This window comes from Miniopterus schreibersii (assembly GCF_964146895.1).
Source record: "Miniopterus schreibersii genome assembly, chromosome: 1".
In the NCBI taxonomy this organism is placed as follows: Eukaryota; Metazoa; Chordata; class Mammalia; order Chiroptera; family Miniopteridae; genus Miniopterus; species Miniopterus schreibersii.
The window spans coordinates 200853274-200879459 of NC_138101.1; the positions used below are offsets into that span (position 1 = coordinate 200853274).

Here is a 26186-nt window from a genome sequence, read left to right on the forward strand (position 1 = left end):
CCTGGAGCAGGACAGAGACCTGAGGTGCTAGGGTCCCGGGGGAGGGGCTGGACACTGCCCCCCACCCCACAGTCACATGTTGAAACCCTGACCCCAGCACCTCGCAATGCACCTGCATTTGGAGATCAGACCTTTAAAAGGACCATTAGGTTAAACCGAGGCCGTTGGAGTGGGTCCTGGTCCAGTCCACCTGGGGTCCTTGGAAGAGATTTGGACCCAGAGACAGCAGGGATCGCGTGCAGAAGGAGGGCCGTGGGGACGCGGAGGAGAGGGGCCTCCGGAGGGGCCAAACCTGCCCGCACCCTGCGCTCGGACCCCTGCGCTCCGCACCCTGCGCTCCGCACCCTGCGCTCCGCACCCTGCGCTCCGCACCCTGCGCTCGGCGCCCTGCCCTCGGACCCCTGCGCTCGGCGCCCTGCCCCCGATGAGACGAGCCTGCCGCGGAAGCTGCGGCGGAGCCCACGGTACAGACCCCGCCCCACGGGGCAGTTAACACGAGACTGACTCTGCCGCGGGTGTCGAAGGCGCTGCGCGGCCTCAGGAGCGGGTATGGAGCAGTCGCGTCCCCACGAGGTCGGGTGCGGCCGGGTGCCGGCGCCCCGGGCGGGCAGGTGCCACATGTGTCCACCGCGGCCGCGCGGCCGCCGTCCTCCTCTGCGGGCCCTCGCCCTGGGGTCCCCTTGCGCCCTTGCGGACGGGGAGCGCGGGGCGGGCTGGGGCCTCTGCCCACACCCCGCCGCCTGGGAGTGGACGCCGAGGGCGGTCAGCAGCGCCGGCTGAGCTGGGGCACCGGGGCCGCCGGCGTCCTCTGGCACCGCCGCCTGCGGCACGTGCCTGCGCCCGTGTCACAGAGGCTCCAGCCCCGGGGCCGCCGCCACCGGAACTGGGATCCCCGAGGCTCGGGCCCCGCCCCCGAGCAGGTGCCTCTGCGCCCGCAGGCCCCACCCTGGATGGGTCCTGACCTCCGCAGTCCCTGCCCCCCTCTGGTGCCTTCGGGACAGACCAAGCTCCACGCGCCCCCGCAGGCCCCGCCCCGCAGGCCCCGCCCCCGCAGGCCCCGCCCCTCCCCCGCTGCCCCGAGAGCGCTCCTCCGCCTCCGCTCAGTCCCGGGTCTCGGTGCCCACAGCCCCCCAAGTCCCCTGAGCCCCCTACAGTGCCCGCAGCCCTCTCTGGTCCCTCGGCCCCGGGGCCCTGGCCGGCATGGCGCGCGCGGCGGGCCCCGAGCGGCGGCTCCTGGCCGTCTACACCGGGGGCACCATCGGGATGCGCAGCGAGCGCGGCGGTGAGTGCGCGGGGCGGGGGGCTGCGGGCGGGAGGGGGTCCTGCGCCGCCTTCCCGGGCCCGGGCGCAGCCGAGCCCTCGCCGCGGTGCCGGCACCTGCCGGGCAGGAGGAGCGCGGCCGCTCTCGCCGGGGCTGCCGGCCTCGGGCCCCAGCACCCAGAGCCCGAGCACCTGCCCCACCCCGCCCCCGGCAGGTGCCTAGGGCCGCGAGGCCTTCACTAGGACCACTGCGCGCTGTGACCCCCACCCGTCCTGGCCCCTGGCCCCGAGGGCTTTGACGCCTTTGGGGACGCGCTCAGGCGCAGGTGGCTTTGGGGAGCAGTGGCGTTTTGTTTTCTCTGCCTCTGTGGCATCGGCCCGATTGGAGTCAGCAGGGAGTGACTGCCCTGTGTGGGGGTGAGGGTCCCCCTGGGGCACCCAGTCCGCAGGTCGCTGGGGCAGGGGTGCTGCCTTCAGCCAGGGACCCAGTGCCGGGGTGGGGGGTGAGGGATGGGGAGTGTGGGGGGAGCTGGACCCCCAAGGAGTGGGAAGAGCATCGAGAATGTCCAGCATTCCCAGGCGGGCAGGACACAGGGTGTACCTTCCCCAGACGCTCCTCTAGGCCCTGGACGTGCTGCGCCCCTCCCCAGGTGGGCCAGGGCACACCCTCAGCCTCTTTCCCGGACCTCTTCTCCCCTCTGCTGTCCCCAGTTAGCTGTCCCTAAGGAGTCCTGTTCCCACGGGCACTGGTCCTTCTCTGCCTCCTTCCTCCCGGCTCCCTCTCTCTAACCAGCCGCTCCTCCCTGCTGTCCCAGGTGCGAGTCTCACCTGGGGCAGCCCCAGCACCTGGCCCTGGGGAGTCCTCCCACTCGGACCCTCTTCCAGCAGCCCTTCCATGGGCCTTGTCACCGCCCCCAGCCCTGACCTCTCCCAGCCTCAGAACTGACTCAGCTCCTGCACCCCCACCCCCACCCCCGGATCTAACAGAGAACACCCTCCTTTGCCCTTGCCAGTCCTTGGGCTACTTCCTGTCCCTTCCTCCCTCCTTCCCAACCCCTGTCCACTGAGCAGCTACTTACCGCCCTCTGCCCTCCAACGGCTGCTTCTCGGTCCCTGGTCCATTAGTCCATCTGCCACATCCAGTGGTCAGTTCACAGATGTTCTTGAGCCCATGGTGTGCTGGGCCCAGGACTCAGACCTGAGTAGAACCCTGTCCTGGAGGGGCTGAGACACCCGGGACAAGGCTGTCCATATCCGGGCCAATGGCTCGCCTGGGCTGCCAGGAGCCTGCCATCAGATGCTGTGCCTTCCACATCCTGATCTGGACAGTTTGCTGGTTGGTGGATGCCCGGAGGGCCGAGCGACACTCCATCCGGCCCCAGGGTCTGCTGGTCCCTCAACTTGGACCTTAAACCAGCAGCTGCACAGGATTAAGGGGCTGGTCACAGAGGCAGCCTCTGGGGAGCCTCATGGCTGCGGGCACCTCACTGCCGGACTCTGAGCCTGAGTCAGGGAGGGGTGGACCCGGGCAGGGGAGCAGGGCTGGGGTATGAGGGCAGCTGCTCCCTCGAGGGCTGGCCTGCTGACTCCGTCTGGGGCCCTGTCCACCCTGCCTGCCCCTCCAGGTGTGGCACGCGGCCAACTGCAGTTCCGTCAAGCTCAGCACCTCCTTCCCGAGGGTCCGGGTGAAGGGACGAGGTGGGCTCTGGCCCTGCTCCTGCCCACACCGCGTCTTGTCCATGTCGTGTCCCAGCCGTGCCCCCGTCCCTGTCCCCGATGGGCTCCAGGCAGCAGCCCTGTGGCTCCAAGTTTCCCTAAGAGGCTGCTAAGGTCACACGTCTGAAAGGTGAACCAGAGGCCTCAGCATGAGAAAATGGGGCCCATGGGGCAGGGTCTTATGTCCCCCAGAGCCTGCTTTGGCCACTGGGGTTGTCAGGCCCATGAAGGGGAGGTCAGCAGGTGCCTGCTTGGAAGCCGCTGTAACCCTGGGGAGACAGGGCCTGACCCGCAAGCTCCGAGCAGCCTGCCTACCCCAGCCGTAGGGGACGCCAGTCTTCTGAGCCCTGGGGTGTCGGACAAGGCACCCCTCCTGGTCCACTGGGGTCACGGCAGCATCTTCGGCTGCTTGCTGAGGGCTCTGCTTCCAGAAGGAACTGGCCCCTCAGCAGCTGGCCTTCGTGCCACCTGACCCCACTGTCAGACCCTTCCGCTCTTGGGAAGGCTTCAGGTAGCCCAGAGGTTAAGACCAGGGGATGAAGGAAGAAGAGACCTGAGACCTGTCCCTGCTGTCCCCCTAGAAGAGGAGCAGCTAGGGGACCTGGGTCCAGGGCCTTGTGACCCTGACCCTGGGGGACATCAGGGAGGCCTCAGGCCTGCTCTGAGGTGTGTCTGGTGCCCAGTCTTCGGGGACACACAGGTTGTGGTGACCTTTCTGCATCCAGAGATGAACGAAGAAGCCAGGCCTCGGGAAGCCCCTGCCCTCCAGCCCGGTGGGATGATGAACTTGGGACTGCAGGCCCCGCCGGCCCTGGAGTTCCCATCAGGATGGTGTCGATGTCAATGGTTAACTGGCCTGGCACTGCTGACGTGTGCCCCGGTCCCCGGGGGTGGTGAGGGCAGTGGGGAAGGTGGCCCAGCCGCAGCAAAGCTGTTTGGATTGTCACTGTCCAGAGTGTGTTCTCGCCTGCTGGTAAACAGTGTCCTGCAGGTCGCACGGCCACACAGCCACACGGCTGAGCCCTGCCAAAGGTCAGGACAGTGGGGGAGGGCAGAGGGTGGCAGCTAGGGACACCCCTTGGCTTGTCCTGTCCCTGAGTTCATCAAAGATGTCACAGGTCAAGGGGCATCATGAATCCAAAAACAGCAGATATGCCCAGCCGGCGTGGCTCAGTGGTTGAGCATCGACCTATGATCCAGGAGACCATGGTTCGATTCCCGGTCAGGGCACAGGCCCGGGTTGCGGGCTCCATCCCCAGTAGGGGGCGAGCAGGAGGCAGCCCATCAATGACTTATCGTTGATGTTTCAACTCTCTCCCTCTCCCTTCCTCTCTCTGAAATCAATAAAAATATATTTAAAAAACAAAAACAGAAAAACAGCAGATACCCCAGTGGCAGTCGGGGCAGCCTCAGAGGCTGAGGAGCCCAGAGCCCCTGGCATCAAAGTTCTGCCCCACCTGCCTTGGGGTGAGCAGGGCTTCTGGGCCGGGCAGCCAAAGGTGCGGGATGGCCTGGGAGGCCGCAGGAGGTCCTGACCGCGGATCATCGGTCACAGCAATGTGGCATCTCTGTCCCCGGTCCGGATCTCCTTCTTGAACATGGTTTCACAAGCTCCCAGTTCTTGTTTTTATGGCTGAAGCTACAGGTGGGACCTGATGTTCTGGGGCAAACTGTCCCTTACAGAGGAGCCTGACAGGTGCAGAGAACTCGGGCCCCGAGTGTGCGGCTCAGGGCCGGGGCCCAGGCAGGGCAGGCTCTGGTGTGGCAGAGCCTGAAGCCTGGGGGCCCTTGTTAAGAAAAATAATACAATTTACAAAATCAGATTTAGGCGTGAAAACGGATATTTATTTAGGATGGCGAGGGAAATCACATAAAGCCAAGAATATCACAACACCCAGAAAAATATTTGTTTCTTTACATATGTTTTTATAAATATGTTCTTAAATGATTATTAGAGAAGGGAGAGAGAAAGAGAGAAACATCGATGGGATAGAAACGTTGATCGGCTGCCTCCTGCATGCCCCCGACTGGGGATCGAGCCCCAAACCTGGGCACGTGCCCTGACCGGGAATCAAACTGGTGACCTGGTTCATGGGTATCTGATGCTCAACCACTGAACCACATCGGCTGGGCTTATTATTTTTTTAATAGCTATTTTTTTCCATTACCTTTTAATATTTCTTTGTTTTTCACAGAGAAAACATATGTATGGGGACCCCACATACATGAGAGAGTTGAAGACCCACCCATGCTGGGAGGTTCAGAGACCAAAAGGGAAGGGGGGGTAGGACAGACGTCCTAAGTTGGGGACAGTAGAGCGGGTGTTTAGTAAATAGAAGTTTGTCCTGCCCTGTGGAGAACAGGTGTCTCTGATCGTCTCTTCTTAAGGCCCCTCGTTTAAGTTCCAGGTCGTTAAAGGAGGGGCAGGCGTCTCTCCTGAGCTGCGGGTAAAGTTACCTTTAGCTCAGAGCAGTCGCACAGCACAGAGGCACGTCTTGGGGTGGCCGTTCTGAACCCCCACAGTTCTTCAGAACAGTCACCTTCCAGGAGCGGCTGGTGGATGGCCCGTATCTCACTAAACCAGCTTCGGCCTTGAGAAAAGTCAAGTTCGATGGAAGCCGGGTCTCATTTTCGGAGGCTGCCGGCCGGTGGGCTCCCAAAGTTAAGCCTGTGGTGCAGGCAGCTGGGGTTTAAGGAGGCATCTCTGTGGGAACCGAAGGAAAACTTGTTCTGTGGCCTCTGCTCTGGCGCGAGGTTGTGCCCTGAGGGTCTGGAAAAGGAGATGCTCTGACATTTCAAAGGAACTTTATCTTAGATGCAAAGAAGTCAATCACAGGCTCAGTTAAGGTGAGGACTGACCTTTGTCAGGGGAGATACAGGCCTAGGATAGGACTACCCGCCGTGACCTGCTTGTAGTTAGGAATTTTTTAATTTCAGACCCTCCTGTGTGGTTACTTTGGTCTCTGGGTTTGTAAGTCCGACACCAAGGCCTCCCCCAAGCTGTCGGGTTAGCCTGTGGCCCCTTTCCCATCCACACAGCTGTCTAGTTCTCTTTGCCTAATTTGGGAACCCTCACTTCCAAGTGCGCTTTTAACATGATTTTACCTGATCGGAACAGTTCTCGTAATTGCCGCTGTCATTTTGGGCTTTAGCTTCCCCTCGGGCTGCGGGCGGGGGGGCAGCCGTGGGTAGGACCCTTGCCGTGGCTGGAGCTGAGCCTGCGTTGCTGTCTGGCCACATTTTGGAGCTTCCATCCTGATAGTTCCCCAGTCGAGTCCTTAAGATTTAGGGGTTTTTTTGTAGGACTTCGCCATTCCTTTTTAATTTTAAAAAATTATTTTATTGATTTCAGAGAGAGGGAGGGAGAGGGAGAGAGAGAAACATCAATGATGAGAGTCATTGGTCGGCTGCCTCCTGCACGCCCGCCGCTGGGGATCGAGCCCGCAACCCGGGCATGTGCCCTGACCGGGAATCAAGCTGCAGTCTCCTGGATCCTAGGTCGATGCTCAGCCGCTGAGCCACGCCAGCCGGGCTCATTCTGCTTACGTGCAGGACAATCAGCTTCCCAATGTCCTAGCTTTTACCCATCGGAAGACAAATAGGCCACGGTCTGAGCGGACTGTGATTTTTGTTCTAACTCCTGTCCTTGCATCTCACTGACGGAATCTTAATGACTAGTTATTATACCAACAGGAGAGCTTTCCAAGGAAAAAGTTTCCCTGTTTTCAATGGAGAAGTTTTTCCAATTAAAAGGGTCCGTTGTCAGGCCTCCGCGGTAGGATCTATCGAACTCAGACGGATGAACCCTTCATGGGAAGCGAGAAAGTGGAGAAAGCGAAGCCTTTTGTTTTCGGCACTAACAAGCGACAAAGGCCCTTTGTGGGCTGGGCCCCCCGTGACCCACGCTCTCCTGGGAGCTGGCACGGTCGGACAAAGCAGGGCTGGAACCCCAGTCTATCCGACTGGCCGCTGGGTGCATCCTGGTCGGTGCACCTTCCAGATGGTGGAGAGCAGAGAAAACACTGTCCCTGGTCCTAAGACCAAGCTGTCAGGACACATAACAAGATGGAAACAGGTGCCCCCGGTGGAGGGCGAGGGGCGGGGGTGCAGACCTGCTGGGAGCTGCAGGGCAGGAGGGACATTTGGGGTGGGCTGCAGAGGGCCTGGGGCAGCGGGCTGAGGGGTGGGGGCCTGAGCTCAGCTGCTGTCCCTGAGGGAAGAAGAGAACCTGGTCCTTAGCCTGGAGAAGACAGATCCTCAGGGGTGAGGTGAGCGGGCATTCGGGCCTCTTAATGGGAAAGGTGAGGCAGAGTGAGGTCAGAGAGATTCGAAGCGTGAGGACTCGACCCACCATTGCTGGCTTTGAAGACAGAGCCGGGAGCTGGGCCGCCTCCAGAAGCCGAGAATGGCTGCTGTGCACAGGCGGCAAGGACAGTGGTCCACGCGGGGAACCGAATCCTGCCAATGGCCGTGGGAGCCTGGACACACTGCCCCAGCACCTCCCGAACTGAGACAGCAACCGCTGCTGTCTTGGCGGCCCAGCCTGGGGCCATTTGTTACACAGCAGTGCGGCCTGATTCGCCCGGCAGGCTCCAAGGCCGGGAGCAAGCCTGTCACCCAGGAGTGACCACTGACCTTGGTCCTGAAGGTCTTACATATTTTAGCTGAGGATAGTTTTTTTTTTAAAAAAAGTGTCTTTATTGATTTCAAAGAGAGGAAGGAAGAGGGGGAGAGAGAAACATCAATGATGAGTCATTGATCGGCTGCCTCCTGCACGCCCCCTGCTGGGGATCGAGCCCGAAACCCGGGCCTGTGCCCCGACTGGGAATCAGACCAGGAATCGAACTGTGATCTCCTGGATCCTAGGTTGATGCTCAGCCACTGAGCCAGGCCGGCCGGGCCCGAGGATACTTCTTGATGGGGCAGGGGGGAGCCTTGCTGTCCTCGCTGCTGTGTCCAGGTGCCCGGCACAGCCAAGCACATGGGAAAAGCCCCACAGAGCCTGGGTGAGGAGTGATTGCGCCCAGGAAGTCAGCCGCCTGTCCGAGGTCACGGTACCTGTAGGGAGCAGTGTGGGATGGAAGGCTGTGCTGAGGAGTCATTTGTTTCAGGGAGACACACCTGTGACCTTTTAGGGTTTGCGTAGAACAAGCCCCCCCATCTGCCAGGGCCTCCATGAAGGTGTTTCTGGGACATGGAGGCTGCAGGCAGAGGGCCTGGACTGCACCCTGGAGGAGTCACACACAGTCCAGCAAGGGAGCAAGGGCTGTGGAGGGCATGTGGGAAGGGCACCAGGGCTTGGACATCAAGGAGGGCTTCCTGGAGGTGGTGCCCTGAGCTGGGGTGAAGCACCTGACAGGTCAGAAGAGGGCAGGGGCAGAGGACTTTCTGGCAGTCCTCTGACAGCATGTCTGGGGATGTTCTGGAGACTGGGGGCAGAAGAGTGGGCACATGAGGAAAAGGCTGCAGACGGCCAAGGCCCCTTGAGCCTCACCTGGAGACGGGGCCCTGTGGCAGCCGAAAGCCTGTCCACCTGGCCTCTGACTTCCTTGAGGGCCAGAGCTCACCTGGGCCAGCCCTGGCCCCTGCCCACACCCCTGCCCAGGCCTGGCCCCCAGCACAGAATGGAGGGGCCAGTGGCTATGGGAGCTGGTGGCGGCTGCCCACCCCTGACACCACCCCTCTCCCCGGTCTGCAGTGCTGGTCCCTGGGAAGGGCCTGGCCGCCGTCCTGAGGACACTGCCCATGTTCCATGACGAGGAACATGCTCGGGCCCGGGGCCTCCCTGAGGACACCCTGGTGCTGCCGTGAGTGTGGGCTCCCTGGGGTCTCGGGCAGGGCCACACAGCCAGCTGTCCCGGGGGAGGGCCATCGAGCAGCCTGCGGTCACTCAGGGCCTCCAGGGGAGCCATTTGCAGGAGGCTGTCACTAATGGCCACTTCCTTGGCTTTAAACTGACCAAAGTCCCCTTTTGAGAGAGCCTCAGACCCCCACCAGCTCAGGGGGTGGCCAGCCGGCCCCTTCTCCCCACAGCATGAAGGGCCCTGTTTCTTGGCTCTGGGCCCAGGCTGCCTGTGCCCTTCATGGCTGGCAGGCTGCTCCAGGAGGTGCCCTCCTGGTCACTGCCCTCCCTCCTGCCAGCCACTCTGCTCTCAGGCTGTCTCCTGGCTCACCCGGGGCTGGGCCTGGCCTGCCTCCGAGCTGGTGGTGGGAGGGTGACTGTGCCCCGGAGCAGCCCTTCCTGGCCCATCCTTGGCCCCTCTCAGCCACCACGGTCCCTGTTCCTGGGGAATCTGGTGGAAGGGAGGCCGGGCCCTGTACTCAGGATGCTGAGAGTTTGTGGATGTGCAGAGCCCAGGGACACAGGGCCCTGGGTGCAGGAGCCCTGCCAGGTGGAAGGGAGCAGGGTGGGCCAAGGGGGGAGGGGTCAGTGTGGGAGCCACCCTTCTGCCTCCTGCAGGCCAGCCAGTCCCAACCAGAGGGTCATATACACGGTGCTGGAGTGCCAGCCCCTCTTCGACTCCAGTGACATGACCATCACCGAGTGGGTCCAGATTGCCCAGACCATTGAGGTAGCTGGGGAGCGTGGGTGGGGATGGGACTGTGGGCCGGACTATGGAGTCCCGCAGGGCTACTGGGCTGGGCAAGGCCAGCACACAAGCCTCTTGGCCTGTGGTGGGTCTGCAGCTTCAGAAAGGTGCCAGGCCCCTTGGGTCACCCCCCAGCTGCAGGGAGGACTTTGCCCCTGCAAGGGGAGAGGGGCAGTGAGGGCCATGTCCTTTCTGGGGAGAGGAGAGTGCCAGACAGCGGTTCTGGTTTTGTTCCTGCACTTGGTTTGTTCCAGTTGCAACTTCCCCGCAGTGTGACAAGCTCCACACCTGGCCCGTCACCCTTTCTCCACTGCTCACCCACCCTGGAGCCATGGTCTTAGTGAATTTAGGACCCACAAGAGGGTGCAGGACCCCGCAAGGGCGTGTCTTGGCTTACAGCACCCAGTGCACATGCCTTCCTGGGCCAGAGCCCCTTCCCCATCCTGCACAATCCTGGTCCTGGCTCCCCAAGGTGGGGGCCTTCCCATCCTCTAGGCCCATTTCTCACCTGCTCCCGAGGCTCATCCCAAGGCTCCCCTTCCCTGGCCGCCAAGGGCATGGGCCACAGTCACGGGCTTGTCTCCTGCCTGGGAGATAACAGCCTCCTGGTGCTCACCCCACCTACCCTTTCACTGTGAGCGTCTGGGACCGTGTGCGTGGCCCTAGGCCTACGGGACCCCTCGGCTACCAGTAGGCATGTCTGCGGCCATTGTCTGGGCCAGTCTTTCTCCATGAGGTGCCTGAGCGCTTTGCTGAGCACGCAGGACTGCTGTCCTGGCTGCAGGGTCCGGCCACCACGGGACTCAAAGGGCCTGTGGAGCCTGGTGGCCCCGTCTGTGGCCGAGCCCTGCATGGCCGGCAGATGGCGCCCCAGCCCGCCTTGTGGCTCAGCTCTGTGGTTCCAGCCAGCTTTCTGGTCTTTCAGTAACAGTCCCCTCAGGAGGGGCTGGGCCCCTTGGCTCCCATAACCAGGCCCCTCGCAAGCACACCAAGGCTCAGTCTTGGCTGCCCTCCAGGAGGTGGTGGCCGGGGGATGTCCCCGCAGCCACCCTCACTCCTGCAGAGCTGGCCAGCATGCCTGGGAGGGCCCTTGCCCCGTTTGCCTGTCAGCATCCCCTACTGACCAGTGTCCTTGGGAGTCCTGACTGGGCATGACCTGGGGGTGACACTACCAGGAAGTCTAGAGGGGGCCCCTGCTTGTCCTCAGGGAATGTCCACAGGCCTGCAGCACTGTGGGCTCATGCCAGGAGCTAGGGAAGGAGGCCATCCTGGGGCAGGGAGAGCGGGGGGGCTGGGACTTAAAGAGGGGGCCTTCCACAATCGGGGTCCCACCGACGCCCACCCCACCCCACTCTGCATCTGGGGCCTTCCGTTTCCTGGGGGTGGCGAGGACCCGGCTCCCTGTCCCAGGAGGCCAGCAGTGGTGAGGGCCGCCCTGCCTGAGCCCGCGCCCCTCCCCCCACAGAGACACTACGAGCAGTACCACGGCTTCGTGGTCATCCACGGGACCGACACCATGGCCTTTGCCGCCTCTGTGCTTGCTTTCGTGCTGGAAAACCTGCAGAAGACCGTCATCCTCACGGGTGCCCAGGTACCACCCGGCTCTGTGGGTCAGGCCTTCCTGGGGCTTCAGGGGAAGCTGGTGGGGGCCCAGGGGTCCTGGCTTCTTGCTCAGCCCTGCAGCTCCAGAGGGAGCCCCAGCACTGCTGGAGCCGTCCGTCCATCCGTGTGCTGGTCCTGCCTGGGGCCGGGGGGTGCCCCCTGGACCAAGGAGCTGGCTGGGCAGTGGTGGGGTCCCCCGGGGGGTGGGCAGAGCTCCTCCCAGTGTGGGGACTGGCAGGGGGAGCAGAGGGCCGGGGGGCTGGCCTGGGCGGTTATGTTCAGCAGAAGCCGCTCTCCTGGGGCAGGTCCCGCAGGCCCCTCTCCCACCGCCTGAGCCCGCCCCAGCCCCCCTCTCCCCCAGCCCCCGAGGGGGCGCCGGGCTGGGCCTCAGCTCCTGCCCGTGACCTCTCCTAGGTGCCCATCCACGCGCTGTGGAACGACGGCCGGGAGAACCTGCTGGGGGCGCTGCTCATGGCCGGCCAGTACGTGATCCCTGAGGTACCCTCCCCGGCGGGGGCGGCACTTGGGTTTTGAAGACCTGCCCTTCCCCCTGTAAGCGCCATACACGGAACGCAGGAAAAAGGGGAAACAGAAAGCGGGAGGGGGCGTCCCCGCATCTCCCTCCCGGTGACATGTATTTCTCTTTACACGTGTGTAAGTTTCCATGAAAACACACGGGTCCACAGAGTGCTGAGTGTCTTTTCCCCTCTTCAACATCATTCCCAGGCACGTGGGACACAGGAGTCATTTATGAGATTGGGCCCCTCACATAGCAGGGGAGGGGACACCCGGGAGGGGCTTCAGGGAGGGGCATTCGGCCCGTCTCACACCGCTGTCCCTCGCCTCCCGCAGGTCTGTTTGTTCTTCCAGAACCAGCTGTTTCGGGGCACCCGGGTGACCAAGGTGGACACGCGCAGGTTTGCCGCCTTCTGCTCCCCCAACCTGCCGCCTCTGGCTGTCGTGGGCGCTGACGTCACAAGTAAGCGGGTGTGATGGGTGTGATGGGGCCAGCGGGGAGAGCGACTGTGGATCCTGCGGGGAGCTGGGGTTGGGAGACGGCCCGACTGGGGACACTCGCTGCCCCGGAACTGGGACAGCACAGCTTGGCTCTGCCCTGGGCTTGGGAGAAGCCAGGAGGGGGTGCTGCTCCGAGAGGGTGGGCTGCATGGGCTGTCCAGTGGGGGGCCCCAGCAGGTAACCCCAGCTCGGGCCAGGGGTCGCTCCCCAGGAGGAGCAGGTTTGGGGGGTTTTCCCCTTGTGTGCCCCTCAGGCCATGTGGCCCCCAGCCCAGGCGTCCCTCGCAGTGACTGGCTCTGCCATCCTCCTGAGTCCCTGGGACTGGCTCTGCCATCCTCCTGAGTCCCTGGGACCTTCTCTCTCTGTTCCCTGCGCCTGGCAGGCAGCCCAGCACCCCTGTGTCTCCAGCAGGTCATGTGTCCTGAGACTCCCCGAGGGAGGACACCCCACCCCTTGCTTTGGGTGTGGGGGCTGCTTCCGGCCAGGCTGTTGGGCCCAGAGCTCTGGCCTCGGCTGACTCAGGGCCACCTCAGTGGCCCAAGGAGAGTCCCCTCTGTCTGCAGTCCCATGGTGTCTCCCACTGTCCGGGCTGAGGCGGGCGTGGCCAACTCCTCCCATGCCCCCCTAGCACCCTGGCAGCCCTTCCCTGGGACAGCCGGACCGTCTGCTCCTGTGACGTGTGGCTTCTCTCCAGTTGCCTCGCCACCCACCTGGCCCGGGTGTGTGAAGGACAACCCAAGCCTGGCCTGTGTCTTTTCACTTGCTGACTGAGCCAGGGCCCTGGAGCACCTTTCCCGCCCCGGCCCCACCCCCAGCTGTGGTCCCTGGGTCAGGGTCTGGGCAGGGCCTTCCTGTGGGGGTGTTTGGGGCCTTGAAGCCTTGCTCAGGGTGGGGCTGCTTCTGTGGGACGCGCAGGACCCAGGCGGCTCTTCCGGTTGGACTGCTTGACCAAGCGTCCAGCCCTCGGAACAGCAGAGGTGGCCTCTCGCCCACTCGGGCTTCTGCCTGGGCCTGCGGGGCCTGGAGGGGGCAGTTCCTGGAGACCAGCCAGGGAGGAGCCCCTAGAGGTCTTAGTGTGAGCAGGTGAAGGAACGGGCTCTTTCCTGGCAGGGTGGGGTGGTCATGTGACCCTGAGAGCCCCCAGCACCTTTGGATCTCAAGTCAGGCGGTGACTGGTGGGCTCTACTGGCTGCCCGGGTTCCTCTGCCAGGAGGTCCAGGGTCCTGGAGGAGACCCTGTGGTAGGAAACCGAGGTAGAGAGGGGAAGGGCCACACAGGGAGGCACTGGCTTGGCCCTGAGCCCTGAATCCCATTCCGGTGCTCTGACCCCACACTTCCCGTCCCCAGCCTGCCCAGCCCGTTCTCCCAAGTGCCTTCCAGGGGATGCGAGGCCCAGAACACTTTGGTGCACCCCACATGTGTGCAGAGTGCCCAGGGCTCCAGGGACCAGGTGAGGTCCTCCTGCTGGCTGGGGACCAGAGCAGTACAGGAGGCTTCCTGGAGGAGGTGGCTCATATGCTGGTGCTGATGGATTGGCTTCCCTGCCTCTGCTGGGTGGTGGCACTCAGCCCCTTCTGCCCATGTGCACCACCCCAAGCCAGCTGAGGAAGGAAGGAGCAGGGCCCCCTCCCCCATGGGGACTGAGTCACGCCTTGTATGGAACTCAGGAGTGGAGCCTCTGGGGATGGAGCCCACGGGCAGGTGTGGAGTTCACTGGATCCCAGGGCTGGGCTGTGTCTCGCCAAGCCCGGGCAGGCCACGGGCACAGGGACGCCTGCTCTGCCAGGCCCAGCAGCTTGGCGGGTGCAGGGCTGAGGCTGGCCGGAGGGAAGAGGCCCCCTCGGTCCCCAGGCCCGTGATCCCCGGCTGCTTCCCACTGAGGGGGTGGGGGGGCGTGCGGGTGTGAGAACCCGGCCCCGCCCGCCCAGGCCTGTCCGGTTTGGCAGCTGGTGCTGAGAAACACGGAGCTCTGCCCAGGCCCAGGGTGTGGCTGGCGGGCCCTTGGGCTCAGGGTGTAGTCAAGGCAGCCAGAGGGTGATGCTACCAGCAGGGTCCCCCCTCAGGGGCTTCCTGCATCTTCACTGCCCCCTGAGAGGCCGCTGCAGACGAAGGGCACAGGCTCGGGGGCCACGTCCTCTCTTTGGAGGCCCCACCACAAGCTCCTCCTACCGTCCCTCCTCCCCTCGGCCCCTCTGGTTGTGGGACGGTCGGCTCCAGGCCAAGCAGAGGACTTGGGCTCCATGGGCTCTCAGAGGGGCGGGCCGTCTGGGTGGGGGTGGCCCTCTGTCTCCGTAAACCCCTCTGCCATGACTCCTCCGTGGTGTCAGCCCCACCCGCCGCCGTCTTATCTGCTCACCCGGCCGGGGCAGCGGGCCCTAAATTAAAGGATGCGTGACTGGTGCCCTGGCCCGGGCGTCTCCTGGCCTCAGCATGGCTAGCTCCTCGCTGCTGCCCACCCTCCGGTGCCCGCCCCCTCCATCCCCGTCTCCCTGAGGGCAGCATGTGCCTGGAGTGTTTCTTAGTTCATTATCATGTGTGGATTGCTCCGGGGACAGCAGGGGCACTCAGGCTCACACCCCCCCACCATGGGGGCCGGAGGAGGCCTGGGTGGAGGTCCGGGAGCCCCCGGCCCCTCCTGCCTCCGCGCCCGACTCTCTGGGCAGCCTGTCTGGGACCGGGGTCTCTACGGTGCCCGCAGCTGGGATAGGCCGTGCCGGTGGGGTCATCCACCTCCGCCTCTGCCGATCCAGGCTGCCGAGGGTCTGAGAGGTGGGCCCCGTGCTCGGCGCTGGGCTTCTGAGGTTTGCAGGCAGGACTGCTCCCCAGTCCTCCCACCCCCACCCCGTGCACCACCTGTGGCTGGTCCTCGAGGTGCAGCAACCCTCGGACTCTGAGAGACTGACCTTCTGGGGAGCTCCTCTGCACGGCGGGCTCAAGGGACACCGACCCCAAGAATCTGCCCCTCTCCATCCACAGGGCTAGGAGCTGCTATTACCCACCCTGGCATGGGGAGTGGGTGGACTCACATTAGGCATCTGAGACTTCAGGGTGTATCAGATTGAGGCTTTCTTTCCCCAAAGGTGAGGGGTCCAGAAGACTCTTCATTCATTCATTCATTCATTCATTCATTCATTCATTTGTTGGGTAGGTGCAGGGTAGGTGCCCAGCAAGGGGCAGGTGAGGCTGACTGTGCTGAGAATGCCACCCGGCTTCTCCCGGGGTCCAGGGCAGCAGACTTTACCAGGGACCCTGCAGCTGTGCCTCATCTGCTGTGCCTCCTGGCCTTTGCACGTGCTGGTCCCTCTGCCTCGAATGCGGTTCCATCCCTGGGGGTCCTGTTCGCCCCTGAGCACCACGCCCCCCACAGAGCCCGACACAAGCCAGAGCATTGGAGGGCTTGGTGGCCAGGTGAAGGCTCAGGGCTCTGAAAACACCAGAGAGAGGCAGGTGGCGCAGAGGGTCTGGGCTGGAGTCTTGGCCTGAAGGTGGCTCTTGGGTCCCACATGGTCCCTCTGTCCTCACAGTCAACCGGGAGCTGGTGCGAAAGGTCCGAGGGAAGGACCAGCTTGTGGTGCACAGCAGCATGGAGTGTGATGTGGGCCTGCTGCGCCTCTACCCTGGAATCCCCGCCACCCTGGTAGGGCCCCGCCCACCCGAGTGTGCCCTCCACAGCTCCCATGCCCCCCGTGGCTCCCCAGTGCCTGCACAAGCTGGCTCTGCCCTGCCTGACTTCCCATCCTGTCCCCTTCTCTGCTCCCCATTCCCACCACCCCGAGGCTGCCCTCAGGCCCAGGCACATGGAGAATTGCAATCGCATAGCACCCTTGTGCCTGGAACCCTCGCGTGTCACAGGGTAGGGGCGACCTGCACCCTTCCCCCATCCTTGGAAGCTTCGGGACCCAATCTCACCTTTTTTGCCATGCGCGCTTGTAACAGGGGAACCCTGCACGTGCGTTTGTCTGCAAGGCCCTTTCTCCAAACACTGGCGGCTAGGAGCATCCTGCTGTGTGTGGATCGGCAGGGCTGTGTGCTGGACGGATGGGGTGGGCCGGGAAGGATGGGGGCAGCCTGCTCCCCACGACCTCCTCTGACTGTTTCCCCCGTATTCTGCTTCTCTCCACACCAGCCATGGCCTCAAACTTTTAAAAGGGACCCCGGATCCCATTGGGGGGACTCAGTGGGGAACAGCCTCTCAGGGCTCTCCATGCCCTGGCTTGGGGCCTGGCCACCCTGGGAGCTCGGCCACCCTGGGGCACAGCAGGGAGCCCTACTGCGTCTGGCTGCACCCAGAGGGGCAGGGTGAGCCTGGGGGTCCGTTGCTGGGGAGGGAAGCAAAGGCCTCACCCCCGCCCGGTGCCGCAGGTCCGGGCCTTCCTGCAGCCCCCCCTAAAGGGCGTGGTCATGGAGACCTTCGGTTCGGGGAACGGGCCCACCAAGCCAGACCTGCTGAGGGAGCTGCAGGCAGCGGCCGCCCGAGGTCTCCTCATCCTCAACTGCACCCACTGTCTGCAGGGCACCGTGACCTCGGACTACGCGGCGGGCATGGTGGGCGGGAGCCGGGGCCTGAGAGGGAGGGCGCGGGCGAGGGCAGGGCGCCCGCTGGGCTGGGACCCGCGCCCCGCTTACCGCTGTGCCCTTTCCGCGCAGGCCGCGGCGGGAGCTGGCATCGTCTCCGGCTTCGACATGACGTCCGAGGCCGCTCTGGCCAAGCTGTCCTATGTGCTGGGCCAGCCCGGGCTGAGCCTGGACGACAGGAAGGAGGTGCGGGCCCCTCCGGTGTGGGCACGGGCTCCGAACCTGTGTCGGCGGGATCCTGAGGGTGTGCTGGGGTTTGACCTGCAGGCCATGGGGCCCCGTCCGGGGGTGTGTGCCTGAGTTTGGAGAGGGGGCAGGGATCCAGGCCTCCCCAAGGTGCAAAGGGCCTGCTCTGAGGCCCACGCTCCTGCACCCTTTGCTGACCCTGCCCTTGGGCTCCACTTGTCCTTTCACCTTCTCGGGGAGCCTCAGGCCTGGCACCCCCGAGGTTCCCCAAACTGCTCCCAGATAGTCCCCAGGCAGGCCTCAGACACAGCCGCCCCAGGCCCTCTGATTGGGCCGAGGCTACTGGGGCCTTGCGGGCCCTGAGCCAGTGGGGCTGGAGGGTAAGACCGGCCTGCGAGGGCCTGGTCTGGACCATGCTCAGGCCTGAAGGACGGAGCCCAAACCGAGTGTGAGGCCCAGGGCAGCCCTCACCGGCGTCCACCTGGGGCCCTGGCCGCGGGCTGGGCTGGGCTGCCGGCTCAGGGCCCGGGCCTCCTGCGCTCCTCCCCAGCTGCTGACCAGGGACCTCCGGGGGGAGATGACGCTGCCCGAGGCGGAGATGGACGAGCGCCGGCCCTCCCTTCAGAGCAGCACTCGGGGACTTGGGGTGGCCCAGCTCCTCAGCCTGAGCCAGGTACTGCCCAGTGCGGGTGGGTCCCGCGGGGTGTGCCAGGTGCCCGCCACAGCCATTGTCTTTCCAGGGTGCAAGCAGGAAACCACCAGGCTTGGCTGGGTTCTGGGCCCGGGTCCACCTGGTTCTGGGCTTGGGTCCACTTGGTTCTGGGTTCAGGTCCACCTGGTTCTGGGCCTGGGTCTATCTGGTTCTGGGTTCAGGTCCACCTGGTTCTGGGCACAGGTCCACCTGGTTCTGGGTTAAGGCCTATGGTGGGAGGGTTTGCAGGGTTCATGGAGTGGCATGCGAGGAGGGGCTGGGCAGTCTAGGGGAGCCTTCACAGTGTGTTGATGGTGGGCAGAGCACAGCTGGCCACTTGGCCAGATAGTTGGGGACAGTGCCAGGCTGGCCATGAGCACTGGCCCTGGCCCTGGGTGCTGGGGCCAGTGAGGTGGGGGCACTCAGTGAGGTGAGGGGCACTCAGGTCCTGGGTGCTGGGAGGGAACGCCACCTGCTCAGGAGTCTCCCAGGCTGTGAGCACGGGCTTCACGGGGTGAGGGCTCCAGGCCCCCTGGCCTTTCCGGCCTCAAGCTCCCCTTCTCCTTCTCAACCAGGCTGCCCGGACCCAGGAAAGGGCAGAGGAGCCAAGGATGTGCCTCAGGGTCTGGGGTTGGGGGTTCAGGCTGGACCAGGCCTGCAGGGGAGATTGGGGCCTTTTAGTGTCCCATCACACACCCAACCTGGCCTCTGTTGAAGCGTCCAGCCCTGGCATGGGAGCCTAGCAGGCGACAGAGAGCTCTGAGTCCAGGGTTGCCTTGGATCACTCCCTGTGCCTCAGTTTCCCCTCAGCACAGCAGGGGTGGGGATGGACTTGTCGTGGAGAGCTTTGTGGTGTTAACTGCAGCTTACCTGGGGGGTGATGGTCAGATGGGAGGTGAGGATGTGTATGGCCTGTTATTAGGGTGCAGCTTTGTGGTCAGGCCTGGCCATACATGCAGGCTGAGCATGGGCTGAGCCAGGTGCAGGGCTGCCTGCGGGGGCCTCTGCTGGGACCCCTTGCCCTCTGGCATCGGGGGGAGCTCCTAGATAGCCCCACATGTTCCTGGTGCTGGGGAGCTCTGGAGACGTGTAGAGCAGGGTTCTTTCAGGAGAGGGGCCTGGCCCAAGCCAGTGTGCCCCAAGCCAGTGCCTCGGGGTAATTATGTCCCTGTATCCTGGAAGGTGGTGCAGACAGACCAGGATATGGGTCTCAGGGCCAGGTAGTGGGCCCTGGTCACACAGCTGACGAGGACAGAGCTGGATGGTGGCCTCATGTCTTGGACTTTGCTTCTGGGGATGCTGGGACCCAGGGAAAGGCATGGCCCCAGGTGTTGCATTCCCCACCTAGGAGACAGATGCTGTTCGAGACGCCCTGGCCCCCAGCCTGGCCTGTGCCGCGGCGCATGCCGGCGACCTGGAGGCCCTGAAGGCCCTTGCAGAACAGGTGAGCCCCCAGCCCCCTTGGCAACCAACCCCAGCCATGCCAGGCTTTGGGGGTGGCAAGACGGTCTTTCCCTGGGACCCCCTCACTCCCCCGTGCCCTGGTCCACCAGTCTGGGGCCTCATTGCAGCTAAAGGGGGCACAGTGGTTGTGCTGAGCCCTACCCTCGGGTGCACCCTGACCCCTTCCCTGTGGTCCACTTGACCCTGTCCAGCTCTTCCTCAGTGGGAGACATGTCCTTGTGTCCCTCCAGGGCAGTGACCTGAGCAGGGAGGACTTCAGTGGTCAAACTCCACTGCATGTGGCCTCCCGGAAGGGCCATGCCGGGGTGGTTACCCTGCTGCTGCAGAGAGGGATGGACCCAAACGCTTGCAACGAGGATGGCCTCAGCCCACTGCTGCTGGCCGTGAGGGGCAGGTACCAGGGGTACTGCGATGGACATTCGGGCAGGGGAGACACCTGGGGTGGGCTTGGACCCAGCTGCCTGTGGGGGAGCTGCCTGTTTGCCTGTGGTCCCACAGCTTCCTGGGGCAAAGCTGGATGGGGTGGAGGACACGTGCTTCCCCGAGCCTTGCCCGCCCCCAGCCTGGAGGGCTTTCTGGAGAAGGCGGCCTTCAGCTGAGCCAGCAGGCCCAGAAAGACCCTAGGGGAAAAACAAACGCTATGAACAAAGTTCAAGGGAATCTCATGTTTGTTCCCCAAATCTACAAACACCTGGGAGCTGGGAGGGGTGGGCAAGGGGAGAAAACCTCCGCCCAGCTCTTGGGGGGGCAGGCTGCACAGTGCCAGGTGTCAGGCTGGGGTGGACACAGGTGCCTTCGGGACAGGCTCAGCCTGCAGGGTAGTGGAAGGAGTTCCCCCAAGTTGGCCCCTCCCCCTGCTTCTTAAAGGCGGGGTCCCAGCCTGAGACATTTGGGTGTGCCCAGTGGGTCTCCTTGAGGGTGGGGGCAAAGGACACTGGGCAGAGAGTCCGTGGGGATGTCCTGCCCTGCAGCCAGGGCAAGGCTGGGGTCACTTGGAGGTCTCTGCTGGGGCTTCCTGACCCCATGTACCTGCTGTGGGCTGTACTTTGCCAGGAGCTGTGAGGACCAATGTAGAAATAAAACGTGTACAGGCTGGTGGTCACCAACCAGAGCTGCCCAGCTCTGACCCTTTCCCCTTGGGGTCGGCTGAGTGGGCCTGGGGCCTGGGTGTGGGGGCCTGAGGACGCCCACATACCCTCTGGTGGGGCATCTCCTTGCCTCCCCAGGCCCTGGCATCTCTCTGAGGGCCAAACTCACCTGCTCTGATGGACAGTCCAAACTCGGTGGGGGAGGGGGGTGGCCAGGAGGTGACGGGGGTGTGGGACTCTGGCCCATGGTCTAACTGCCTCCTGGCATAGAAGTTACTGGGAAGACCTTCCAGACAGGGTGGGGCAGGTCCCTCTGGCGTCCCTCCCCATTGCCCATGCGTGTGCCCGGAGCAGCACTGGACACAGAGCTGTGCGTGTGCACACATGAACACGCATGTGCCAGGGCAGGGACCAGGCTTTGCTCTTCACCGTGGGGAGTCTTCCTGTGCCCAGGGCAGAGCCGGTCTTACATAGTGTCTGCAGCAGCCCCGGACCCGCCTCCTGGCATTCCTCCCAGGGGAGGGTGGGAACCTGGCCTGCAGGATCCCGGGGTATTTCAGGGAGGGGTGCTCATGAGTCTCATGGGGGGGGTGTTTGTGCCTGAGCCACCAGACCGTCAGGGTCAAGTCCTGGGTGCCCCCCTCTGCCGTGAGCCCTGGGGTGCATCACCCTTGGTGAAGGGGTGATGGGGCCACACCTTCCTTCCCAGGCTCCTGGGAGCATCGGGTCCTCAGAACGGGCCTGGCAGTGGGCGGAGGGTGAGGGGCTCTGCGGGGTGCACCCCAATACCGGGTGATCTGGCTGGAGATTGCATCCTGGGGTGTGGGTGGGAAGCACAATGAGCTCACTCCACCCGGGGCCCACCCCCTCATCCCCACCCGGCTGTCACAATACCCCCCAAACCGGTCTCCCAGCCTCATTCCCCAACCCGGCCCTGCTGTGCCCTGGAGTGGCACGGAGGGGCCAGCCCACCAGAAGGGCTCTTTGGCAGTGGGGTGGGTAGCAAGGCCTGGGGTCCCACCCTCCTCCGCAGCCTCCCTAAAGGTGTGGAGACCGTGGATTTATGGTCTCCCCTGACACTCTGGGGAGAGGGGTCGGTTAGCGGTCATGCGGCCAAGGTCTCTGTCCCACGGCAGCAGGCTGTGTGGCCTTGGCCTTGCCGAGCCCCACCCCACCCCACCTCCCCCAGGCCCCGTCACCCCACTGGCCCAGGTGATGCGGCCTCGGACACCTGCCGACATCTAGGCCCTGCACTGCGCCAGCTCGACCCTGGTGTTCTCCCCTCCCCACCCCAAGGGCAGAGTCTGGGCCCCATTGGCTCAGTTTCCCCCAGGCCCAGCCCTGGCCAGGGTGAGTGTGCGCAGTGTGGCTGGGCAGCTTGGCATGGAGGCTGTCCTCCAGGATGGGCTGTCCCCAGGTACTTGTGGGGTGCCACGACCCCCAGATAGGCAGGGGAAAGTCAGTGGGGAGGGTGGAGGAACTTCTGAGCCAGGGCTGACTGACCCCCACCCTGCAAAATCAGAATGCCCTGGACAGCGCTGGGCGTGGGGCTCTGATCTGGGCCAGGTGGGCTCCTGGTCCCCAGCACAGGCCTTGAGGCCCCGTCATGTCTGGGCAGAGGCTGCCAGGCAGACGGTCAGCATGCCCTCTTCCGTGGCAGGCACCAGAGTGTCATCAGGCTCCTACGGGCAGCTGGGGCCTGCCTGTCCCCCCAGGAGCTGGAGGAGGCTGGGACAGAGCTGTGCAGGTGAGGGCTGCAGGCATCTGCTTTCCCGGGGACCTGGGGCTGAGGCTCCGGGAGGGGAAGCCAGGCTTGCGGGAGGGATGGTTGGCTGGGTGGGGGTTTCATAGGCGCGGCCGTCTGCCACCAGTGACCAGCCGCCAGCCGCCACAGCTGTCCTGAGCGACCATCGCGGCGGGCCTGGGGGGACAGGCCCAGGGAGGTGTGGGCCCTGGAGTTCCCTGGTGAGGGTGCTGGAGGTGCACTGGGCAGACGGCAGCCCGGGGCTGCAGAGCTCAGTCCCTCCCTCCATCCCTGGGGTCCCTCCCCATGGTGCTCCTGACACCCCGTCACTGCCTCTCCCTCGCTCGCCAGAACTCCCGTGTCCAGCCCTGGCTGCCTGCGGGGGGTCTGAGGCAGTGGAGGGTGGGAGGAAGGAGCCGAGGGGGGCAGTGGAGACAGGAGGGCAGAGGCCTGTCTGGCGTACCTGGGGTTGGGGTGCTGGACGTGGCTGGGGTGTGCATCCCTGAAACTCAGAGCCCCCTGGCCCAGGGAGTGGGTGACAACAGTGGGGTCTCAGGGTGACCGGCTGGAGTGAGGAGGGGTGAGCTGCCTGCTCACAGGAAGAAGAACCTGAAGCTCTGACCCCCCATCCCACCCCCATGACTGGGTGCCAGCAAAGCCTCACTGGGCCCCAGAGGCCCCGGACACATATGGGGTGCGGTGGAAAGACCCCACTGGCCCCCAGCCTCTCCCCTCCAGCCTGGTCTTCAGTGTTGCTGGGGCTCCAGTCCAGCTGGCGGACTCGCCCCCTGCCCACTGTTCTCAGGAAAGACTGTGTGAGGTTGGCGAGCAGGTGATGGGGGAGGGGCTTGGACTGAACCTGTGGGGCCTGGTCTTGGCACTAAGGGGCTTCCAGTTCAGGGCTGCACCCCCAGGTGGGCCTTGTTGGCTTCACTGACAGACAGGGAAACTGAGGCAGAGAGAGGTTGGGTCAGCCAGGTCCCACGGGAGCTTTTTGACTGGATTTGGGGGTCCGGGGCTGACCCTCCCCAGAGTCTGGTGTGCGTGGGGGTGGCAGGAGTCTGGGAGGCAGTCCCAGGGGAGCTGGTGGTGTCTTCCAGTGCAATGCACCCCAGCAATTACCCAGCGTCACAGTGGGGACTGCTGCTGCTGCTCCTGACTAGGAATTGGGTCATTAGGGCCACTTTCGGGGCAGCCCTTCCCCCCAGCCCCACACCCCCAGCCAGCACACCTGGCATGGGCCCTTCCCCATGGGGGTGGGCTCCTCCAAGAGGGTGGGAGGTTGAGGAGGACCCTGGGAAGTGCCCCCCTGCACTTCTCCAGGGCAGGCAGGCCCAGGACCCTGTCCCCGCCAGGACCCCTTCCTGCAGCCTGCTGGGCTCCAGCTCCCCGTGTCCTCTTTGAACCTCTGGTCTCCTCAGACTTTCCTGGGCCTCTGGGCCCCGCCCAGGGAGAGCGGTGTTGTGAAATGTGAAACTGGCGTGCCGCTCTCAGCAGGTGGGGTGTGAGCGTGAGCCCGTGCCTGCATGCCCGTGTGTGCATGCTCGTGTGTGTGCGTGTGTGTGCACACCCATGACCTGAGTCACAGTCACCTCCGCTGGGTGAAACTAGGCTCCAGGCTGCCCCACTCCTGCGCTCCTGCCCCAGGGCCCGGTGCTGCTGGGTCAGCGGTTTGGGGCTGGCTTTGTAAAGATGCCGTGAGGCAGGCAGGTGGGCAGATGGACTGGATGGGTGGGTGCCCAGCAGGCTCTGATGGCCCCCCTCTTTGGCTCCCCTCCCAGGCTAGCCTCCAGGGCGGACAGTGAAGGTCTGCGGGCGTGGTGGCAGGCGGGGGCCGACCTGGGGCAGCCAGGCTATGATGGGCGCAGTGCTCTGCTCATTGTGAGTGCCACTAGTGCTCCAAAGCCACCACCTCCTCCAGGAAGGCCTCCCTGACAGCTTCACCAACTCCCCTTCCTCTGCCTCTCCCACAAATACCCTTACTCTCCTGGTGAACACACTTCACATTTGGGAGCCCCGGGTGAGGGGGATGTCCCCCTTCTAGTCCCCAGAGCTGTGGGGATGAGAATGAAGATGGGGGTCCTGTGTGCTGGGCAGGGGGTGGGAGGCAGGGAGGGTCTCCTGGACCAGGGAAGGTTGGGCGGAGGCAGGGCTGCTGGTCAGTAACCCTTGGACAGCTCCTCCCTCGGGCTCCCTCCCACAGGCAGAGGCCACTGGGAACCTGGAGGTGGTGACTCTTCTGCAGAGTCTCCAGGGTGGGGCTGGTGTCCTGGACCCAGGTCCGGTAAGTCCCCCCAGGCTGGGCTGACCGCTCCCAGCCCTGCGGCTATGCCCTAGCTTGGGTCAGAGCCCCTCCTGTGGGCGGGCACACTGTGTGGGGGAGGTGAAAATGCCGGAGGGAGATGGGAGCAGTCAGGGAGGGCTTCCTGAAGGAAAGGCCACCTCAGACCTCCTGGATCCTACCACAGCACTGGAAGGCCCCAGCCACAGCCAAGAAGGTCCTCGAGCCCGGAGGGTACTCAGACGCCTCTGCTGTGTGTCCTGCCCGCCTTGACCCACCTATCCCAGGACCCACCGGGCTGGGCGCCCCTGCCTGCCTCCCAGGCTGTGCTGGCCAGGCCCCAGAGGACAGCCCCACCCCCACTCCATCCCTGGAAGATTCTCAAGGCTGGCAGGATTTGTTCAGTCCTTGGGTCCCTCCCTGATGAAAGGCTGGGCCCCACTTGCAGGCGCCTGGGCTTGTCTGTTGGCCCGGGGGCTCAGGAGACCTCTCATTTCAGGAAGTGCTGCCTGGTGTCTAACCTGAAGCTGTCTTGCTGCGACATCAGCCATTCCTTCCTGTTTGTGACCTGCTGGAGGGACTGTGGGCACCATGGCTTTGACTGAGATGTATCCCCACTGCTGGAACTATGGCCTCAATGTCTCTGTTGGGGGGAGTGGCAATAAAATCTCTCAGGGAACATTCCCTCCCCAGGTCCCCAAAGCCTATTCCAGTGGGTCTGTCTGGGGCCCAGCACTGTGTGTGTGTGTGTGGGGGGGGGGGAGTCTGGCCGAGACTCTGGTTCAAAGGGTGGTGACTTCAGCACCCTGGTGGTGAGGGACACTCAGCCAGCCTGTCCCCAGGCAGCATGAGTGTGTGAGCCAGGCCCTGTGGGGGAGGGTGAGCTGTCCCCCTTCCCCCACTGCCGTCTCCCTGTCTGCTGGGCTGATCCCTCCTCCAGACAACCTCTGCCTCATCTCCTCTGTCAGAATCCTTCTCATTCTTAAGGTCTGGAGTCACCTCCTCCAGGCAGCCCCCCACCAACGTCTGCTCCTGCGTAACTCTCCTGGCAGGGACGTCTCTCTTGGGTTCACAGCCCCTCCCTGCTGCTGTCTGGTTTCTCAGGGGCCTGTGCAGCATGCTGGCCCCTCAGCAGGGTTCATTCCAGCCCCTGATCTGCCTGAAGGCCCTGACCTGCTACCTACTGTGAGCCAGGCCCATCCAGGCCGCCTGCCTCGACGGGCCTGTGGCCTGGCAGCCTAGTGCGGTGTGGGCGGGTGACTTGGATGGGCGGGTGCGGTTCTCCAAGGCCAGCGGGCAGCTCCTGCCTTGTCAGAGGCCCAGCCAGTCCTCTGTCCCAGCTGTCAGCAGTCCAGTGGGGAAGGGCATACCCTGGGCTCGGCCCCACATCCCCGGCCTGGGCTGCCCAAGGACTTCCCTCTGCCCTCCCCCCACATCCCCGACCTGTCCTCAGTGGGCCTGAGGAGTCACAGGGGCTGCCTTCTCCCAGGTTCCCCAGCACCTTGGTACCTCTTTAACTGCCCGTATGAGGATTGTCGTCTGTCTGTCCATCTGTCCACCTGCCCCCTGGGCTGAGAGCCTGTGCCCTGTAGATTTTGGGCTAAAGTGTGAACCCAGAGCTTGCCCTTGGCACCCACCGTGCAGCCAGCCAGGGCCTCTCCCAGGTGGGCCAGGCCGGGGGCGGCCCCAACCGCACCTAAGGCTTCTCAGCCTAGTTCCCAGGCCCCAGCTGGCAGCCTTCCAGACTCTCACTCAGCCTCAGGTGTGTCAGGGTCTTGCACAACCAGGTGACACCACATGAACATGGTGGGTTCCAGAGGCTTTGCCCCACACCTGATGAGTGTGTGGAGGTGTCATGGGGGATGTGGTGGGGAGGGGCTGAGGGGCTGGAAAGCCAGGGGCTCCCCCTGTTGCTGGTGGGCTGGGACTCTCAGAAGGCTGGAGGGGTGTCAGGACAGTCAGACCAATGCCT

At 64.1% G+C, this 26186-nt stretch overlaps 1 protein-coding gene across 3 annotated transcripts; it reads left to right on the forward strand.

Annotated features, from left to right (window-relative positions):
• Nucleotides 1-1092: 1092 nt before the first annotated feature.
• On the forward strand, nucleotides 1093-24908 carry ASPG (asparaginase). 3 transcript variants are annotated; one of them, XM_081121268.1, is made up of 16 exons: nucleotides 1093-1282; nucleotides 8675-8783; nucleotides 9437-9548; nucleotides 11032-11157; nucleotides 11583-11666; nucleotides 12021-12147; nucleotides 15710-15822; nucleotides 16548-16730; nucleotides 16833-16946; nucleotides 17497-17619; nucleotides 18986-19081; nucleotides 19332-19495; nucleotides 21850-21936; nucleotides 23715-23814; nucleotides 24137-24217; nucleotides 24714-24908. In XM_081121268.1, exons 1-16 carry the CDS (start codon nucleotides 1201-1203, stop codon nucleotides 24732-24734), a joined length of 1722 nt encoding a protein of 573 aa, XP_080977394.1. In that variant the 5' UTR covers nucleotides 1093-1200; the 3' UTR covers nucleotides 24735-24908. The 3 variants fall into 3 exon arrangements, with proteins under 3 accessions (XP_080977394.1, XP_080977395.1, XP_080977396.1); XM_081121269.1 differs by having other exon boundaries at nucleotides 1131-1282; nucleotides 12039-12147; XM_081121270.1 differs by lacking the exon at nucleotides 21850-21936 and having other exon boundaries at nucleotides 1131-1282.
• Nucleotides 24909-26186: the final 1278 nt, after the last annotated feature.

What these genes read in the sequence shown, in the direction of transcription:
- ASPG (XM_081121268.1), top strand. Translation starts at nt 1,201, where the DNA reads ATGGCGCGCGCGGCGGGCCCCGAGCGGCGGCTCCTGGCCGTCTACACC. An exon ending in GAGGACACCCTGGTGCTGCC is followed by an intron (nt 8,784 to 9,436) that starts GTGAGTGTGGGC and finishes TGCCTCCTGCAG; the next exon opens with GCCAGCCAGTCCCAACCAGA. An exon ending in CGGACTACGCGGCGGGCATG is followed by an intron (nt 16,731 to 16,832) that starts GTGGGCGGGAGC and finishes CTTTCCGCGCAG; the next exon opens with GCCGCGGCGGGAGCTGGCAT.